Source organism: Strongylocentrotus purpuratus, unplaced genomic scaffold, assembly GCF_000002235.5.
Source record: "Strongylocentrotus purpuratus isolate Spur 01 unplaced genomic scaffold, Spur_5.0 spur5_scaffold_4, whole genome shotgun sequence".
NCBI classification, from domain to species: Eukaryota; Metazoa; Echinodermata; class Echinoidea; order Camarodonta; family Strongylocentrotidae; genus Strongylocentrotus; species Strongylocentrotus purpuratus.
This window is the reverse complement of record NW_022145610.1, coordinates 14648511-14670969: the sequence shown is the minus strand read 5'-3', so window position 1 is coordinate 14670969 and position 22459 is coordinate 14648511. Positions and strand designations below refer to the sequence as shown.

At 35.1% G+C, this 22459-nt stretch overlaps 1 protein-coding gene across 3 annotated transcripts in view; it reads left to right on the top strand.

The window, feature by feature from the left end:
- Positions 1–22459, top strand: part of LOC100891245 — a 45925-nt gene that overhangs the window by 4873 nt on the left and 18593 nt on the right. For 2 of the 3 annotated variants that reach the window (XM_030997746.1, XM_030997745.1), the window contains exons 2-5: positions 14517–14685; positions 15672–15781; positions 16969–17068; positions 21270–21341. In XM_030997746.1, the coding sequence (XP_030853606.1) occupies positions 14592–14685; positions 15672–15781; positions 16969–17068; positions 21270–21341 (376 nt within the window). In that variant the 5' untranslated portion in view covers positions 14517–14591. Of the gene's footprint in view, positions 1–14516; positions 14686–15450; positions 15554–15671; positions 15782–16968; positions 17069–21269; positions 21342–22459 lie in introns of those variants that run through there. The other variant, XM_030997747.1, reaches the window with a different exon arrangement.

Genomic DNA, 22459 nt, shown 5'->3' with positions numbered 1-22459 from the left:
GTACTTCCTTGTTCGTTTGTGATTATAGATTTTAAAGGAGAACGTCCATATCAATAACAAAATTATTTCTGTCTAAGCTGAAAAAAATAGAAAATTATCCATCGAAAGTTTAAAAAAATCATGCAGATGGATAATAAAAAGTTTTTTTTTTTAAATAAGTTTTGGAGATCTCTATACAAATTTGCAATCCGTCGTTTCCTTTGCTTTATACACGTATGTTTATTGCATATATAGTACAAAATCTAATTAGTCTTCAAATAACAGTTTTTCTTTTAAACTTTTTATAACTTTCTGATTTTTTGTCAAATTTTTGTCAAATTTTTCTAACAACTTCACGGACATTTTTCTAATATTTTGGCTTTCGTCAACTTGATGTTAGGATGGATGTATACGCTTTAATGATGAAAGGCCATCACTCATTTTTAAAGTGGTAGATGGTGAGTTATACAGTAAATTATATAATATTCATATTGTACCCAACTCAAAACAATTTGGAAAAACACTCCTAATCCATGTCTATATCGGTAAAATATCCGCTGATGCCCTCTCTCGTTTGTTTACCATGCATTATCCGGGCTTTATCAAATTATTGGAATTTGGGATGAATGAAATTGAAAAGTCCTTACAATTGTACCATTGGTGTCTAACGTATGTTATTTTAAGTGAAAGACATGGGGAACTTATTAATATGCATTTATTTTCTAATACACTATACTGGGTTTTTATATATTCAGGGAAATGAAGAAGGAATAATCAAGGATTTGTTTTTTGTTTTTAAAAGAGTTAAGAATGGAGATTTTTATCTAGTGTTTTATTTAAAGTATTTTTGAAATATGAATAATCGATCCTGTCCCTGGTTTTAAAAGAATTCTTGATGTATCTTACAGTTTACATAATATGCGTAATCAGTATTTATCAATGAATTATCATAAACTATCGAAAAACATAATAATGGCAGCCTGTTTCTTATTGCCAGAGAGGTATATAATATATATATAAAGTGTATATATAATATATACAGTGTATATAAGCAGAGAAAGTGCAAAGAGTGAAGGAAGGGGAGAAAGTGAGAACGGGAAAAGGAGCTAAAGGAAACCTCACCCCAAATAATAAATGTAGGCATTTAAAAAAATGAGATGTGTTCCTGCCTTTTGATTTACAATATACCTTCCGAATATATACAAGAGATATATAAATGAAGATATTCTTGGCATGATGTGATGTCTTTTAGCATGACATGAGCGCAGTCATTTGCTTTAAAATGTGACGTACCAGTTGAAGTTGTATATGTATCATGCACCAAGCTTTAGTTGGAAATAATTTTTAAATCAATAACAAAACCATTACTTTTCAATGAGGGAAAAAATCATAGCTGAGAAGAAAAATATCTAACGGGGGAACAATTATAGCTGATTTGTTTTGGAAAATACTAAAATATAGCAGTTGACAAATCTATTTCATCCCAGAAGAGCACTAACTTATTCATGCAATTTGCGTTCTGGCAAAGGATAGTAGCAGGTGAATGAAATGATTCATCACCACATACACCTTGTATGGAAGCATCCATACATTTGAATACATTTACTTGATAAATGACTTAACATTGTACGTCACGTTATTAAGAAAATGGCGATGTCCGTGTCCTGCTGAGAAACTACATTATTCTCGTGTTATGCCGCTCTTATACACTCTGGTGGGGAATCTTGTAGATTGATGGACAAGAATATCATAAATCTCTCAGAATAAGTAAAGTTAGTTCTTGGGGTGAGGTTTCCTTTGAGAAAGAGAGAGAGAGAGAGAGAGAGAGAGAAAGAGAGAGAGAGAGAGAGAGAAAGAGAAAGAGAGATGAGGAGGGAGTTGAGGATGGGTGGACAGAAAATGAAACAAAGAGAGAGCAAGGTGGGGCGGGGATAGAAGGTTGGGTAAGAGAAAGAAGGGTAGAGAGAAGGCGATATAGATAGAGTGAAAGGTTGAAAGGAAAAACATCAGGGAGAGAGAGGGCGGATATAAGGAGCGAAGAGAAAAGGTGAAAACAGAGAGAAACGGAGAAATACAAGAAGCGGGCAGGGAGGGAAAAGAGAAACGATAATAATAAAAACGTTGCTCATGAAGCGCTTACCACCAAAGTCTCTAAGCGCTATAACGAACAAAAGAGACTGATAAACAATTACACATTAAACAAAACAAAAAAGTTCAATTCACATCAATGTGAACAGATTAAGTTAATCAGTTCAGCAGAAGATTTTTAAAACTAGCGATGGCCATGAGAAAGAGTTGACACCAAAGTAGAAACGAGGTTTAATTGTGAATTTAGGAGACGTTTAGACCTTGAAATTTTTAATGACTTCATTGAAGTTTTTTTTATTGAAATATATTGTAAATATTCAATAAAATTCTTGCCATCTTCTATAGACCACCTGCTCAATCAGATTCTTTTTTTTCTAAATGCATTATAATTACCACTGCATCAAGTAATACAAGAGGAGAAGGAATGTATTTTAATTGGCGATTATATTTAGACTTATTTATCAAAAATACTATGTCCCTTTTGCAGCCAACATCAAATTCTGTAGAACTTTGCAGGAATTATAAATATGTCATGTATGTCCTATCTGTGAAATTTAAACGTTAGCAGTGTCCTAATATTCAAATTATGCAAGGAAATCTGTTTTCTTGCTACAAATGCTAGACTTCACTGTTAGACACTATTGAGTGACTGACTGGCTTTTTTTTTCTTCTTTGGTAATAACATACATAAAATGAGCTGTAAAGGGTACATGAGCATTTGTCTAGATCAATAACCCACTTCTTGTAATGGCCAAACTTAAACTGATTGAATATTTGCGCAGCATAAAACGTACAACTATTCGGTACAATGGTCTAAAAATCAGAATATTACTTAGTGGCTGTATAGTTCTTAAGTCGATTCGACAATAATAGTCGTTATTTTCAAACTTAAAGACATTTTTAGGCCCTCTTTTTTTAAGGGAAGTTCTGAATTAGTATTGTCTTTCAAATTCCGTTGGAATTTAACCTTTTCATTTTTTATTTGGCCTGCAAATGGGACATAGTACCTTTAAAGGTTACTTCGTGCAATAATGTCAATAGTTTTATTGATATTTTAAAGTCCTATTCTTTTGATTTGATTTGATTTGATTTGATTTATTTATTTCTGTTTGATTTTCTTTTTCTTTTGCATTTTTACAAATATATAACAAACAAATATTGCAAATTTACACATGACAAAAGAATATATGTAGAATAAGGTAAGGCTGGGTGTAACTAATCTAGAACATCAAACAGGAGGGTTGACAAAATAAGCAAAGCTTGATAGTATGACTACCCTCACAGGATACATAATAATACAAATATGGAAGAACAAAATATTGGTAAAAAGGGGGAAAAGACAGAAAAAAGAAGAGAAAAGAAAGAGGGGATGCACATCAATATTCATAGACTTATGTGGTAGTTGGATTTCAAATTGATATATAAAGATTTTAAATAAGAAAAGAAATGCAAATTTGAATACTGAGTGGCCAACTTGGGATACAATAGAATGAGAAGACTCTCAAGGTTCGGACAGTAAGAATGTGAAAGTAAGATCAGCCAGCTGGTTTTAAACCTGGGCCTGCGAGTCAGAGCCTTGAAATGTTTGTATAGAAGACAGTGTTTATTCAGTATCCCAAGTAGGCCACTCTTTATTCATACGTGTATTCATACCAGGTCATGGAAGGTTATAATCAACGTTTCAATAAATAGAAGCAAAAAAAAGTAAACAGTACAGAAAATTATCGAGTTTTGTAACGATGGGTAAACGAGGAGAATTTATTTTGTTGATGGATTTAAAGATAATGAGCAATAAGAAACTTTTTCACCGCTCTTTTAAAGGATAGCATTGTATTCATCGTTTTTTATTTCAGGGGGTAGTGCATTCCAGGTATCAGGGCCAGAATGTCTAATTGAGTTTTGAGCTAAGGCTGTTTTGGCGTTAAATAGGTGATAGTCATTGGAATGCCTGGTTGGGTAGGAATGAAAATTAAAATTATGTTGGAATAAAATGACTAGTGATGGGGGAAGATTGCCGGATTTAAGTCGAAACATGAACACAGATTTTTGCATGTAGTGTATATCACTTATTTTTAGAGTTTTTAATGTGGCAAATAAAGGGTCAGTGTGGTCGCGATAACCTGCATCGGTACAAACTCGAATTGCTTTTTTCTGTAACAGTAATATACGATTAGTATTGCACTTATGAGCAGCCCATATGATATCGCAGTAAGAAATATATGGTAAAACCAGTGTATTATATAGCATACTAAGCACATGTGTTGGCAAAAAGTATTTTAGCTTAAATAGTATACCAATATTGCGAGAAATAGGGGTAGAGAGATATAATTCACATGATCATTCCAGTTACATTTTTCATTTATATATACACCTAAGAATTTCGTTGATGACTTTTTTAAGCCTACAAGAATAACTACACAATCTGTTACCCTCATAGAAAATATATTTTTAAACAGGCCTGAAAATAATATAAATGCTGGGATACTCCTCACTGATGTGAGTGATCATCTCTCTATGTTTTGTCAATTGCAATTTCTCTTTAATGATGATGATCCTGGTGCAATATTTAAGCGTGCGATATATGACTCAAATATTTCTGTGTTCTGTGAAAGGCTACTTATGACAAACGGGGTGAGATTTTAAAATTTGATTATGTTAACCATGTTTTTGATGTTTTTGTGAAATATTTTCTTGAAACTTACAACAAATGCTTTCCATTCCAAAAAAATGAAAATAAAACAGAGACAAGAAAAGCCTTGGTTTGATGCTGAACTTTAAAGAAAATGTGCAAAAAGAAAATGTTTTATTTAGGAAATACATCAAAAATCCACCTTTTTTTATCAGAAAAATGTATACTCGTGTTATTGAAATGTAGTAAACAGTGAGATACGAAAACGTAAACGAGAATATTGTTTTTCTAGATTTAAATGTGTAAAAAGTAATATAAGGGCAACTTGGAAAACCATAAATGATATTTTAATGAAAGTTCGGGAAAAAATGCATTGTGATTTTATTGAACAAAATGGTAGACAGATACAAGATAAACAGGCATTGTCAAAGCATTTAATAACTTTTTTTTAGCACTATCGGTAGGGACACTGTATATAGTATACTTGATGCTTCCGTTGATTTCTTGCATTTTTTTTTTTACCTAAAAGGAACTTTTCAAAGTCTACAAGTTATGAAACCAGTTGAGATTTCTGAAATATTTGAAATCGTTAAAAAAGTTGAATCATGTAAAACCCCAGGATATGATGATGTAAATATAGCTGTTCTAAAGAGATCTATTGCTACATTAATATACCGCTTTGTATTCTATTCAATATGTCTTTATAAGTTAGTGTCTTTCCTACTGCTCCCAAGAAGGCTAAGGTGATTACTGTGTACAAAAAAAGAAAATAAACATATTTTAAATAATTATAGACCGATATCAATTTTATTTACTTTCTCAAAAATCCTTGAAAACTAGTTTATATTCGTCTATTTTCCGTCTTGTGTAAAAGAGATATATTATACCATAAACAGTATAGGTTTAGACAACATTACAGTACATATATTATGGCTCTTTTGGATTTTACGAATATATTTTTGCTAAATAATTTGAAGATAAAATAAAGAGTTGTTATTAGTATATTTTTAGATCTGTCCAAGGCATTCGATTGTATGATATTATTACAAAATTGCAATTGTATGGTATTCGGGGTACTGTACTTCAGTGGTTTTCCAGTTATTTAAATAATAGTAATATAGTATTAATGACTGCTTTGAGAGAAATAGTTGTTTTTATACGCTCTCGGGAAGGTTAGAATTGTGCTATTGCCCCGAGGCGTGCCGAGGGCAATAGCCCAATTGTAACCTTCCCGAGAGCGGATAAAAACAACTATTTCTCGAATATTAAAGCAGTCATTAATACTTTTATATGCCGAAAAAAAAAGAAAAAAAATTGTCGAAGATGGGATTCGATCCCTTGCGTACCAAAGGTGATGTAACGAAAACCGCCGCCTTAAACCGCTCGGCTATCGCGCTCTGTTACCATACAGAGCAGTTTTTTCTTATATATACATTAAAATGGATTGAAAACGGCTTCGCGTGGTGGAAGCTTCGCGGCTGCTCCATTAAACAGGCCCTTCTTTTACTTTTGCAATGCATATTGGCACGAATTTAGATCAAGATCTATCGGCAGATGTTGTTTTTTTGTTTTTGGAAGTTTATTTTCGTCTTAATGTCAACAATGCAAGATAAAATTGTCGGTAAGATCGATGGAGATTCAATTGTATTGAAATCACCGACCAATTCTTCGCACACGTACGGTATCCTCGATCGCTCAGACCATTTTTTAACATGTAAACCTATGGGGTAACCATGGAGACTGACCTATTTTCCCAATAACCATGGTTATTGGGATTTTGAACTGTTTTTTAACCATGGTTACCGGGAATTTTCGGGAACAGTTAAAGTTTATGAATGCAATTTCGACCAATCAGATTGCTGATTACTTAAGTGAGGTATATAAAGTGCAATATGTTTGTGTAAATAATTTATCTTCTGAAATTGCACAAAACCCATTTGGTGTCCCTCAGGGATCAGTATTGTGTTCGTTATTGTTTTTGTTGTATATTAATGATCTTCAATTCGTAAGTGATATCTTACAGTCGATAATTTTTGGATACAAGTTTATTTTTGTCTGGTAAAGATATTTATACATTGTGTTCTACTATTAATACGGAACTTAAAGAGATCGATACGTGGTTTAAAGCAAATAAATTAAAATTGAATGTACAAAAAAAACATGTTGTATGTTATTCCAGCCCCAAAACAAAAATATTAATACATCCTGTATGAAAATAAGTATCAACCAACAAATAATATCAAAAGTGAATTCTACAACTTTTTTAGGAGTAAGACTTGACAACAAACTGACTTGGAAAGAACATGTACATTATGTATCATATCAAATATCTAAAGCTATTGGTGCAATGTACCTTTTAATATTCTTCTTAATCTGTATAATACAATGATTCTACCCTATCATATTTACTTTAAAGGTACTATGTCCCTTTTGCAACCAACCTCAAATTCTGTAGAACTTTGCAGGAATTATGAATATGTCATGTATGTCCTATCTGTAAAATTTAAACGTTAGCAGTGTCCTAATATTCAAATTATGCAAGGAAACCCGTTTACTTGCTAGACTTAACTGTCAGACACTTTTGAGTGACTGACTGGCTTTTTTTCTTCGCTGGTAATAACATACATGGAATGAGCTGTAAAGGGTACATGAGCATTTGTCTACATCAATAACCCACTTCTTGTGATGGCCAGAATTAAACTGATTGAATCTTTGCGCAGCATAAAACGTATGACCATTCGGTACAATGGTCTGAAAAACAAGACTGTTACTTATTGGCTCTATAGCTCCTAAGTCGATTTGACAACTAATAATTGTTATTTTCCCATTTGAAGACTTTTTCAAGCCCCACTTTCTTTAGGGCAGTTCTAAATTAGCATTATCTTTCAGATGCCGTTAGAATTTAACCTTTTCATTTTTTGGGCCTGCAAATGGGACATAGTACCTTTAATATAGTGTGGGTAGATTGTACTAAAATTCTGTTTGATTCTTCAGAAACGTGCAATACGAATTATATTTAACCTTCATCCTTTCTCCCACACTGCTTCTGTATTAAAAAAAAAAACATACCACACATAAACACATTACTTTCAATATAACTTGGATGCTGGTGTGAGGCAAATAAGATTTTTAGGGGGAAAAAGGGAAATTTATATTATCAATATAAAAAAACAAAATAATGGAAAGTGAGGCAATTACGTCACATACTCATGAATGAGTTGCCAATTTGTCTTGTGATTTTTAAAGTTTTTCATGTCTTACAGATTCAAAGTTTTTGTATTAGTTTTCCGAAAGGGAAATTTATATTATCAATATAACGAAAACAAATAGTGGAACGTGAGGCAATGACGTCACAGACTCATGAGTGAGTTGCCAATTTGTCTTGTGATATTTAAAAGTTTTTCATGTCATTACAGATTCAAATTTGTTTGGTATTAATTTTCCGATTTTGCTCAAACTTTTTTTGATTGGTTTGTCCGATTATTGAAAGTAAATTATTTTTGGAGTGAACTTTGAACAATTTGAGGGAAAATATAATTTTTTGAAGCTTTCTAGTACAGGGCAAATGGGGAGGGAGATTGCAAGATACGTCGTAGGGGTCCAGATTTGTGTTTGATTCATTGCACCTTCCAAACTGTCTTAATGTTTATGTTTTTTTGCTGTTTTTCTCATTTTAGTGCTTCTAATATAACCAACTTTTTTATCAAGGAGGACTAACCCTTTAAGTTCATAAAAGATATTATCATATGTAATGCGATATTGATAGCACCTAGCCTAAAATAACACCCATACTCCCACAGTCCCGCGTGAAGAGTGATGTAAACAAAACCTAACATGTGCTAGTAATCACCCATTCTCGCACCTGACCCATTCTCGCACCTGACGCAAGCTTGCAAACTAACGTTCAGAGGATGGGTAGTAGGTGATAACAAGAGAGTGTGCATAACAAACGGAGAGAGAGAGAGAGGGGGGGGGGAATGTGAAGGAAATTTGTTTAAGTTCTTCAATTTCAAAAACCAATGCAAATATAAAAAACAAATAAAATATAAAAGACAATTGTATGTATGTATGTATGAAAAGGCTACACGTATAAATATTTCACATAATAATAAAAATATTTATTTTTTATAAAGCGCTCAATACAAATGTATCTAAGCGCTTTCCAATATAATATTATCCCGGTCATTGGATTCAGTGCTTGCCCGCACACAACGTGTGTACAATCTCCCCTCCCTGGGGAGCATTCCAGCCAGGCGTTACATGACGCTCAAAAACTGTTTGACCAACAATGACGGTCGCATCCTACCGGGTACCCATTTATCACCTAGGTGGAGAGAGAATTATCGCGTTGCAAAATCGATGAAATGTAAAAAGATCATTAATAATGCAATTAGATTTCTCTTTCGTTTTACTTTTAAATTGTAATTATGCTAAGCATCCATTTTGGGTATGATTTCATGGTAATGTTGAGATTACCCATTTGGGACCCATAGTCAGTAGTGGATCCGCGCCTCTCCCTTTGGTAGCCCCAAAAATAGGGAAAAGGTAAGAAGAGGGACAAAGAAGATGAGGAAATAAGAGACAAAAAGAGAAAAGAATGGAAATAAGACCTCTGCAATTTTTTAAATTAGGGGAACTATTCAATTAGGAGTAGTTAAATTTGAGCCACATTCCGATGAGATGGTGAGACCTGAATCATTATGTTAAACTTTTTTGAAACTTTGTAACTTGGTAGTAGCCTCTCCATTGTTACATTGTATGTAAAACTTATGTTTAGCTCATAATGGCATATCCCACACTATCCCTACCTTTTTAGATTTTTACAGTTATACATTACAATAGAGGTCTTAAGCGGAGAGTTGTCAGCTTTATCTAAATTAAACATATTTTGCTGCACAATTACACAGATTTTTAATAACATCTACTGTGTTTGGTACACGCAAGTTTGTCTGAAGTAATTTGAACAATTTGTAAGCATAGATTACATGATATGTAAGGTTTATAATACTTTTTAAAGTATAATTTATGTATTTTTATGTAATATTTCTATGGATTATGACTGGATAAGATTTACGTTCCTAATATGCACAGACTGTAAATGGGGTAGATTTAACACAAGGTTTCGTGTCCAAGCTCACCTAAATATCATGATTTACCGCCAAATTTACCCCAAATATCATGACAATTATAGTCCTAATGCAATAGGCATTTTATCTGAAAACTTGTTTAGTTTAACAAATCTCACAAGTGTCAAGATAGTGACTGCCATGCAGCACTAAATACCGTTTATAGCTTTGTTCAACTGGTACCAGTTGAAACCAGTATATTCAACTGGTTTTTAATATGGAATTGAACCACCGCCAACTGGCACCAGTTGAAAACACAGTTGATAACTGAGACCAGTTGATATTACCAGTTGAGAGGCAGTACATGATTACCAGTTGATTTACCAGTTGAAAAACCAGTTCAATTCAACTTATCGTGATTAATTTGCATGTTTCCACATAAAATACAATCATCGTGATCATGATCTGTCAAGCAAATGTGACAATGCACATCTATTTTGTGATTGATATTTTCCTAGTTAGTTATTGATAAATATATTATATATGTCAGATCATGTTGTTATAGTGATATATGCAATAAATAACCAGGAAACAACTTGTATAATTTTGTATATATCTATGTACGAGCGCCAAACGTCTTACTTAAGATGAAACTAAACTGTGATCCACTTCAAATGATCTTTTTGATGGGGTATTAATTGCAATCGAGAGTCTCTATAATATGCTGGTAGCAGAGGCGGCAATTTGTTTTCATGACAGGGGGGGGGGGAGACAACAAATAGCGAGGGGAAATATGTATAACGTTGGTGGCATGGCTATAACAACGGGTTACAGATTGTTTTAATATTAAATTTACTTGTAAACTTTCAAGGATATTATGCGAGGGAGCGTAGCGACCGAGCGAGAAGATTGTTGCATTTTGATTAGTCTAAACGCTGCACTCTTGGGCCTGCAAGAGCCTTAAGCAGGGCTCCCACTTAGCCGAGTTGGAGCCTCGAGTTGTGGCGAGCTGGCACGATCTTATGGCAAGCCGCTTTATCTGTAACACATATTTCTTGATATCAAGAAATCAATTCTTGATATAAAAAAAATAATTTGACGTTGTAAAGCAATTTTTATTCTTGATATCAAGAATTCGATTTCGAGATATCAAAAATTCGATTTCGTGATATCAAGAATTCGATATCGTGATATCAAGAAATATGTTTTAATGATAAAACTGCTTGCCATAAGATCGAGCCAGCTCGCCACAACTCGTGGCTCCAACTTGGCTAAGTGGGAGTCCTGCTTAAAAGTGTGTTTCAGTCTTTAGTCAGTCTTTGCTGCGGGACTTAATAGAAAGAAAGGTTGAAAAGAAAAACATCAGGGAGAGAGAGGGGCATAAGGAGTGGAGGGAAAAAAAGGTCAAAACAGAGAGAAACAGAAAGATACAAGCGGACAGGAAAGGGAAAAGAGAAAACGATGATAAAGAGAATATAAAGAGAAGTTTGTGAGAAATGTGGAAAGATAATAGAGAGAAGGGAGAAGGCAAGAGAAAGAGGTAGAAGGGTAATAGATGAGAACAAGAAAGAAGAAAAAAGAGGGGGAAATCGAGCGGAACACAGAGGACGGGCAGTAAGTGATAGCAAGAGAGTGTGTATGAAAACAGAGAAAACAAAACAATCTAAATCATTTCAATTCAAGGTTTATCAAAAACATGTGTCGCAGCCCAATGGCTGAATTGGTCATATGTACAATAAAAAATCACTGCATATTTCAAACATAAAATGCAGTTACGATTGATTTGTCAAGATTGAAATATATGATAAGATTGCTTGGGCAGCAAACTAAGAAAACATAATATAACATGAAGTCAGAAAACGGAGAGGAAAAACATGAAGAAAAGAAGTAAAAGAGGAAGTTGTAAAAGTGCATGTACATCAACAAATATAAATTGCATACATGTACTAAGCAATATCATATTTATGTTGGATGGGAATCTCATTTTCTTTCTTTTTCTTACAAAAATTGGTTTCTAAAGAAAGAGGAAGTACTTGGACTCGATTTTTTAGGATGGACTGTGGTCGAAAAATAATTAAAGTTATCAAATTACTGTAACTGAGAGTGTAGATACACAAATATAGCAGGAGATAAAAGGCGGGAATAAAAAATGATGATATTCATGGTCACAAACATGGTTTAGTAAAAGTCTTTGTGCACATTTTATCATCCTTGATTAATGATACACAAAAATCCTTAATATCAATCACAAGCTTGATTTTAAAAAAATAGGATTTTTTTAAATTTTTTTTTATTGTTTGGTATAAAATGATCGACCAGCATCACAAGGCTGAAAGGGTCAATTTACAAAGGTACAGTGATGTATATATATATATACATGAACAATAGTATTACAAAAACATAGTAAATAAATCAGTAACATAATGACAATACAGCAGAATTATATTGCCTTCTTTTATGTACATTAAGTGAAATGATGTACAAGATGGAGATATACAAGAGCAGGGGAGGGCAGGCGCGTACGCAGGGGGAAACCCCCTTAAGTATATTGTATGTGTTTATTATGTGTATTTTTGAGCAACCCCCCTCCTTTTGTGTATTTAAAAAAAAAAAGATTATGCCAATGGATGACCTAAAAAAAGTGACCTTACCCCCTCCCCTTAAGGAGCAAAATGTCAAATGTTCAAATTTCGAGACCCCCCCCCCAAAAAAAAAAGTGTCCTCTTGCCCCCCCCCCCCCCCCCCCCCCCCCCGCTTATTTAGCGGCGGGCTGATTCGTTGCGAAATTTTTGGCCCGATTTCAAAATGTTAAACCCCCCCCCCCTTGAAAAAATCCTGCGTACGCCACTGAGGGAAGGTATATGGCTCATGAAAGTGAGAGTGAAAGAGCGAATGGAGAGAGAGAGAGAGAGAAAGAGAGGATGGGAGAAAAGGGGAGGTACAAAGAGAGAAAGGAAGAGAGAGGGAGAGAGAGAGAGAGAGAGAGAGAGAGAGCAGGGACTGGAATGAACATAAGTAAATAAACATATTATTCCTAATTACCTGTAATACACTTATGAAAATTAAGAGAAGTCAAATTTCGGCGAGACAACAATAATCCTCATACAAGTACATGCTAGAAGAGAGAAAAGGGAAGGTTAAAATAAGAATGAGAGAACTTTGAAGAGAGAGGAAGAGAGAGAGAGAGAGAGAGAGAGAGTGGAAAGAGAGGGAGGGAGAGAGAAGGGAACAACTGCAAGTAAATATAACAATAACTGAAATACAGAGAAAACCATATATGCCTACATACATAGGATCAAGGCATGCAGGCTGAAATAGTGACAGCAATATATTCTTCTTTATATATTATGATTTCATTGAATTAGTATTGAACTTCTACGAGAGCTCATTTTGGAGTTTTCCCGATTTAAAACACTCACTCTTAAATTCCTTTTCCCCCTTGATAATCGTAGCATCCAAAAAGCAAGAATTTACCGACGATTCTATAAAGATTTAGTTTAAACTATTAATATGAGTTACTCGGTGATTAATGAGTAATGTGTAATTTGAAGTTCGTTCAATTGATTTATAATTGATGTTAAATACTCTGTAACCATGTGGAAAAAGAATTTCTATTTATTTTGACAATAAAACAAATCAAATTATCAAGTTAAGAGAATACCCAGGTTAGTGTATCCATTTACTACAGAGTAAGACAAATGTTTTGATTTCATATAATAATAACAACAATATAAATATTAATGATAATAGTTATGATAGTAATGATAGTAATGATGATGATTATAATAATCATAATAAAAAAAATCAATATGATAATAACAATAATGATAATAATGATACTGTAATAATAATAATAAAATGACAATAACAATAATGATAATAATAATGATAGTAATAATAATAATAATGATAATAGTCATATAATAATAGCAATAATGATAATGACAATATTGTAATAACATTAATAACAATGGTGATTCAACCTTATTAAAGGTAATACAAAGTTTTGGGAAATTTTGAAAATTGGGTAAATAGTGATTCTTTACCATTTTTATATATTTGGATGCCCCTGTGGATGTATTATAAGCACTAGAAAAATTAGCCCCTGAAACACTTCTGCTTTCGAGAAAAATTGAATATAAATATTTACCGGTGCTCCCGGTAAATTTTGATAAATTTCAAATAGCGCCTATACGGCCGTACAATGTTAGCTGCGACCATGACAATCTCAGAATATGTAGTTGTGATATATAATTTCCAAACGGGAATAGCTAATCGGTCGATTTTAGTCAAGAAACATTGTTTTATTGCTTAATTAATATGTTGACCTTGAGAGGGAGCTATACAACATAAAGAGTTTATTACTTATAATTTCAAAACTTTAGACTCTTTTTCAACCGCGACAATGATCAGTTAATATTGTAGGATCGCATTTGCTTCCATTGTGTTCATTTGAACCAAATTCATGACCCAATACTAAAATTTTGTATTACCTTTAAGGTTTGTTCAATACGTCTTTTCACCCAGTCTGGAATGTTGTGGATACATAAGATATAGTTTATATCATGATAACATTCAACGGGTTTGTAAAGCAACTTTTAGTGATCAAATTGCTATACAGTAGTTACTTTTTTTGACGTGCTTTTTGTCATCAACCTTGTAACACCATGTAGTTTAAACAGGAGTCCCACAACAGCGCCGTTGTAGTGTATTTCATCACGGAGAATTCTCTTGCGTTTTTTTTTATTGTCCAGTTCCGAGACTCTAAACTTGGAGGAAAGTTTTGACATTTTTTTCGGAGGCACATCATTTGAACAACAACTGGAGGTATGTCTTTGAAGGAGAAAGCACTCACAATTCATCGAGCTTTATTCAGAAACATCAGCCGTGGCACAACAGAAGAGGATCTTAACGAAATCAAAAGTAAGATATTTCTCTTAAAAGTAAAAATGTAGGCTACAGGGCTGTTCAAACCTCACCTAAAATTAAACGATTGCAAGATTTGTTTAAATAGGTATGTTGTGTGTATATCTGAGTATGGTCGTGAATATAAAACCTCTGGCTATACACGGACAGATGATTCTTGTATTAAGCCTATGGGAATAAGAAAATTCAGTAATCAATCGGTTAAGTAGGGCAACTGCAGGGTGTAACTTCAATTAAAAATCTTGGTATCATTATCGTTTATATTGGTTAGGTCTGACAGCCCTTTAATACAGCATAGTGTTATCCCCTAGTCAGCTACTCTCTGCTCCCAGGGCAACTATCCCATCCTTCACAAACACGCACACTATAGTACCCTAGAAAAACTCCCCCAATTTTTAATAAATTAACCCAGGACAGATAGCCTCCCAACTCCACAACTAACCCCACTATTAATTGGGGGTGTGGTATTGTTTAAGTAATACAGGCAGTGTTCCAGGGGATAGTTGGCAGAGGGTGGGCGGTTGTGCAGAGATTATTGTCCTTTAGATATTTGTAAAGGGGTAGTGTCTGTTGTTTAGGGGATAGTTAATGATAGTTAAGTTCTATTTTATTTTTGTGTGTAAGATGCTTAGAAAGTAGAAAGCAAGGCTAGTATCTGGATAAATGTTGGTTGCTAAGAAAGCATGTGTTTGCTTACACGTAAGTAACCAGTGGAACAACGAATTGAAGTCCTCACAGAGGGATTTGATAACACCTCCCTGCTATAAGCTTGTATAGGGTTTGTATGCACTGTAATCATTGGGTTTGGGCAGTCACTCCATGATTGTTTGCCCTGCATTAGCTCCTCAACGAGTCGTGTATGTTGGTAAATATTTTGTAATGTGGTCTTCTTGGAAGAGTACATTTTCAATCTGATTCAGATTATGGACCTACATTTTGAGGTTAATTGTCCTGTTTGTTTTGTATGATCTCTCCTTCTATAGAGGAACTAAAACACCCGGATTTTGGCGGATTTGGAGCAGGAGAGATTCAACGGTATCTTAAAACAACTGAAGATGTTTTACAAAAATTAGAGAATAAAGGCAAGATTAAAGTAAGTATAATATAACTTGTTTTTTAATTTTACGTCCCACTTACACCTTCTTCTTTCTATTGCACTATTCAAAGCTTATTAAAGCTTTCGTTTGTCTGAGGTCAAAATTTGTTCAGTAGACCCGTTGATCAACGTATTATTTGTTTCACTCATCAGACATTGTTCAGTTTAGGCTTTTACATGGAGCCATATACATATATATATGTATTTTGTATGTTTTATGTATTCTATTTTTTATTTGTATATTTTGCTTTTGTATGTATATATGGTTAATCAATTCAATTTAATTAAAGTCATACTACTGCCACCACTATTACTACTACTACTACTACTACTACTACTACTACTACTACTACTACTTCTACGACTACTACCACCTCTACTACTACTACTACTACTACTACTACTACTACAGTTCTAGGACAATTATCCCCTGGACAATCCTCCCCCCCCCCCCCCCCGTCAATTACCAGCGGGACAATTAGCCCCTAAGGACACTACTATACAACTACTACTATGACTAATAATTATGATAATGATAATAATGATAATGATAATAATAACAATAATAATCAATAATCATAATAATAATAATAATAATAATAATAATAATAGTAATAATAATAATAATAATAATAATAATATGTTTTGTTTACCTAGGGCAGCATCATCAGTATTCATATTGTTCTCCCTGAGTGCTCTGCAATCCTATCATTACCCCCCGGCTTTAGCTGAGCTACCATGCTAAGGCATTCAATGAATCTTCCTACTAGGTACCTAACTACTAGGCCTATAGCTGGTTGGAGAGTGGCAAATGTAGAAATATGTGTTGCTAAAGAACGTTTGTGCCGCAAGTGAATCTGACCGTGGACCATGTGATTCACAGTCCAGTGCCATGACCACGACACCTCTATCATATTTTCCCTCATTGCTAGAATTCGAGAATATTGAAATGCTTTTGCTTTTGTATAAACTTTATTTGTACTTAATTCAGCTAATTACAGACAATTAGGCATAATATGTATGAACTTATTCTCTAAGCAATATTAGTAAACTTAACATAAACATCCCCTTCCCAGAAAAAGAAGAGAAAAAAAAACAATTTACTTCAATATTATAGTTATGCAGAATGACGTTATTCTTCTCATTCTTATTCCATTAATATGTCTTTAATTTGCATCATATAGATTGGTGATTATAAAAAATTGCGGAAGCTTGCTGAAACCCTTGGATTACAGCCGATTCTGAATTTTGTAGCTCAAGCCGAGGATTCCTTAGATGCAATAGGTAAGTTGAACCGTTTAATACAGTCCGTTTCTTTTAAAGACAAAGTCTATCCTGATATATACAATGTAAGTTGGTTATGCTACGGTCACAAATGTTCGTACGAACGATTCATTCGTACGAATCTCCCTGTTTCTACGAATTTCAGAGTTCGTAGAGATTCGTAGATGGGGCATAGTTTCTTACGTCTATCTTACGGAGTTCGTACGAACGCTGTTTAATTCGCAAGAACAACTTAAGACCTCCTTGAGAAACGAAGTGATTTTCGGTTAAACAATGGCCCTAAAGTTCGTACGTTTTTCGTAAGAACGCCTTGAGTTTTTCTTACGTCAGACTTACGGCAATCTTATACGAGTTTTTGTTCTCGCAGGGTGGTCGTACGTGTAACTCACGGCATTCACAAGTCATTCGTAAGAAGATCCTACATTTTTTTTTAAATATTTGGTCGCGCTGCCGTATACTGTCGAAAATTCTATGACTGTTGAAAGTTTGATATTTCACGATGACAGTATTGCCAAGAAGGCTGCAACTGCAACTGCACCTCCATCAAGTGATTCTTGAACTTGCTGTTAGCATATCTGTTACTTCCTTTATTATAAAAACAATCATGTCAACCGAAGAAGTCAACAATTTCTTGCTCTGTGGTAGCATTAAAGTCATAATTCTCATTTCTTAGTTTCCCCGTTACCTCATCTTCATCGCTATCAATCTGCCGTCTTGATGGTTCTCCCTCCTCCTCGTCGTCGTCATCTTCCACCGCCTCCTCCCGGTCGCTTCCAATGGCCATCATTTCTTGATATCAGGCGCGCCGGAAGCAGTTTGGGATTGGGGTGGCAAACATTCGAGGGGGCTCACCTTCCCAGGCACGTAGCCAGAGTTTGATGTTTGGGGCGGGGGGGGGCACATACATTTAATCGATCGAGGTCAAAAAAGGGGTCAAAAGTTCAACCGATCCTGGGATTTTTTGGCAAGTGCCCCCCCCCCCCCCGTGCCCCCCCCCCCAACCGTGGCTAGGGCAGAAGGAAAATTTGCATCACCACCACTCTTACATTTTACATGCAGTACCCACGGAACATTTTTCAAAGTGGAGTATTAACGATCAGGTTAGAGTGTAGCGAGTGAAGCGAAAGTAGCGTAAATTGGCGTGGGGCCCAGGGGCTTTGGACCAGCGGAGGTCAAGGGACTAAGCCCCCGGAAGCTCATGGTTTTAGGCATTCAATTACGGTCAGATAAGCATATTTAGATACCTTATTTGTGTCCCTGGCGGGTCACTAATTGTCGGGGGGTCCAGGGGGCAGAGCCCCCGGAAGCTCAGGGGTTTTAGGTATTGAATTACGGTCATATGAGCATCCTGGGTCCCGCCTTAGGGCCTTTGGTGGGGTCCAGGGGGCAGAGCACCCGGAAGCTTAGTGGTTTTAGGTATTCAATTACGGTCAGATGAGCATTCAGGGGGTGGAGCCCCCGTAAACTCAGGGTTTTTCGGCATTCAATTACGGTCAGATACCTCATTTGTGACATTGGTAGGTCACACATTTTTTTCTCTTTTTCAAAAAAGTGAGCGGGGCTCGATTCCAGAGCTTTTCTGCAGACCCTGACATGAAGGATTTTAAATAAGCATATTTGTATGCCAAGCTGTTAATTTGGGAATTAGTAATTTTCCAACAAACGCATAAAAAGGTATGATTTACAAACAAATTGAGAAAAAATACCGGAAAATCATGTCATTTCAGCAACGTTTGTAAATCACTGGTATCGAATTAGAAATACCCTCCCCCGCCAATTAGTACGCCAGCGTTCAGGGGCTCAAGTGTTCTCACCACTATAATGAAAAAAAAAACACACTTTCCCATCCTCTTACAATATTTCCACGATATGCGTGAGACGCATATATTATAAAAACCTCCATTGAAAAATGTAGGGGCAAGCGGAATGTATACCAAATTTAATTCCTGTTAACTTTCCTTTTCTTTGAATGGAATATAATTTATATGTGATTCAATTCAGGTTTTGTTCTTTTTGTATGTTCCTTTGGTTGGGGCGAGTGCCCCCCTCCCCCACACACACACATCCGGCGCCTCTGCTTGATATTGTTGTTGCTGCTCTCCTCCTCTTTTTTCTTCCTCCTCATCTCTTTCCTTACGTTTGTTTCCCTTCCCTCTCTTCCCTCTAACAGATTTCCCCTTTGGTCCAATATTTCTTCGACAGGAGATGCACCCTCGACGAACACTATGAACAGAGTGAGGATTTGAACTTCGCGCGGTAATAACCGTTAAAACCCAAAATTTGCATAAATTGTGTACGTAGAAATTACGAGCACCTTACAAACGCCTTACGAGCGCCAGGATTCGTTCGTACGAAGACCATAAGAATCTCCGCTCGTAAGGCGTTCTTACGAACGCCGTAAGAGCCCTCTATGAACAACTTGAGGCGTTCTTACGGTCATCGTAATAATTTGAAGCTTCAAGAATTGTCCCTCGACCCTACGAAATGTACGAAGATCTTGCGTGGTTCTTACGATGTAATTACGGCGTTCGTACGACAGCCTTACGAAGAAAGAGTTTCGTACGATGTTAAAAAAAATCTTGGACAAGACCATCGACCAATTTGTGATCTTAGGAACGGTCTACGAACGGTCTACGAACGTTTGTTTCGTACGACCTTCTTAAGAAGATCTTACGAAATGGTCTGAAATTTGTTCGTACGGCGTTCGTAACAGCCCGTAAGGGTATTTGTGACCAAGGCATAAGGAGCAGAAATATTAGAGACACAGATCAGTGAAAGATTGAGCAAAATCCAATTTAAATGTAAGAGTTGGGAATATTTCAAGGTGCAATAGCACCGACATAAACTGGCGGCATTGTGACATATCTTGCAAAGTCCTCTCCCATTTGCTATGTCCAAAAAAAAACTTATTTTCCATTTTCTCTATTTAAAAAAGAGATTTTAATCATACATGCATCCTAAATGTAATCATTGTGACATACCTGTTAAACAATCCCTGTTTTTTTTCTTCATGAAACAAGTTCCTTTCTTTTTCATTTACTAAAAAGAAAAAATCAGTATAGAGCATTATGGGAGAGGACCTCCATAGAAACATCACAGGATTGCCATTTTGTGTTCTATGGATTAAAATTCCAAACAAATCTTTCTTTCATTTTCCTCATTATTTATAACCCCCTCTGCATTAGGGTCAACTTCCCCTGCTGCATGGCTTCATGAGGTAAACTATTGGTTAGTTATGATTTCGTATATCAACCATAGCTATTTAATACTGACAAGTGTGTAAATATTGACGCGGGTTGTAAATATCAGTGAGGGGACATGGAGGTACTGCTACATGACGTTCATTCAGAACATGCTGAATTTGACCACTAGGTCAAAGGTCAGAGTCTTTGAGACTCCAGAAGTTCATGCGTGCTGCAAAGCAGCCTGCGCCTGATCGTAAGTGGTTCAGCTAAACACAAGGATTCTAGGGAAGATTCTTGCTGGAACCAAGCTTTAAGATACAGTTTGAGCCTGATTCTATAGCACCAGCTACCTACAAATAATGCTTCAAGAAAGGCAACATTTTCCTTTTGCTAATTCTTTACGAAATTGTTCTTAAAGTTATATTTTACAAACTGGATCCAAAAACAGTAGTAAATAAAACATCCTGAAGATTTGTTTTCTTCTCCTTCTTCTTCTTCCATTTTCAGTTCTAAAAAATGCTAATTTACAATTTGCAGGACATTTAAAAAATATGCATCATGTTCTATTAGAAAAGAGTTCCATATATAATTATCCGTCCAACTGTGACAAAATGAATTTATATTTGAATAAGGTTAAATAAAAATCAGAAAAAAAGAAAAACTTTTAAAAAAAGCAGGGGCCTTGTCAAGTAAGTCCTCATTAACAACTAAATACCCTTCTTGCAGCCTAAGGATATGTCACTGACTTAAATTCAGTTATATATATATATATATATATATATATATATATATATATATATATATATATATATGTAGAAAAGGTGTAAGAAAGAAAAATAATTAAACAATGTAACATGTGAGACAGGGGAGAGTAGGTACATATTCAAACATGTGGGAGTTTTAAACATTTGACATTTCTAAATATTTGGATAAGAGGTTGTTTATAGTGCTCTCTTAAATGGCAACCAGATATGATCATTCGGTGCTGAACAATTCTCCTTTCCTATGTCTTTCAGACTGGCCTGTAAACCTTCCGCAGGTTGATGCCCCTCGAGGTGACTCAAGGCCTGGACCTATGGACAACCGTGGTGGGTACCCCCTACAGTAACATTACTCTAGCTACCAAGACAGTCTGAAGAGACCGCCCATTCAGCCTATGCCTCGTACTTCACCTGGCCCTCGAACCAATATCGTTTTTTAAAACATTTTTATGAGGTCCATGCGCTCTTTTAATGAGGTCCATGTTAAAGGTAATACAAAGTTTTAGTATTGGGTCGTGAATTTGGTTCAAATAAACATATTGGAAGCATATGCGATCCTACAATATTTACTGGTCGTTGTCGCGGTCGAAATCGACTCTAAAGTTATGAAATTGTAAATAATAAACACTTTATGTTGTATAGCTCCCTCTCAAGGTCAAGATATTGATTAAGCTGTAAAACAATGTTTCTTGACTAAAATCGACCGATTAGCTATTCCCGTTCGGAAATTATATACCACAACTACATATTCTGAGATTTTCATGGTCGCAGCTAGCATTGTACGGCCGTAGGAGCTATTTGAAATTTTTCAAATTTACCGGGAGCACCGGTAAATCTTTATATTCAATTTTTCTCGAAAGCAGAAGTGTTTTAGGGGCTAAAATTTCTAGTGCTTTTAATACATCCACAGGGGCATCCAAATATATCAAGATTATAAAGAATTACTATCCACCCATTTTTAAGAATTTCCCAAAACTTTGTAATACCTTTAAGCAGGATTAAGCCTTAAGGTGTTCTAGTAGACTCAAAATTGTCTTTCAAACATCAACTGTCCCAAACTGCCTTGAAAGCTTATTGAGATTTTTGTGTAGGTAGAAGGACATTTGTCAATTTTGATGCAAATACAATGCTGTTTTTGTTTAAGGGTCTTATTGGACCCATTTTAGAATATGGTCAGGCAGTAGGGACAGATCTATCTTTTTGCTAAGGGGGTTGACCCAATGACGATGCAGGGCATCGTCCACGAGCCGCGAAGCGGCGAGGCAATTTTATTTGTTTGTTTATTTATTTCTTATTTATTTTTTATTTCTTATTTTTTTATTTTTATTTTTATTTATTTATTTATTTTTATTTATTTATTTATTTATTTATTTATTTATTTATTTTTTTTTTTTTTTTTTTTTTGGGGGGGGGCTATTTTGAACTCCGTAAGTGGTGTTTTCCTG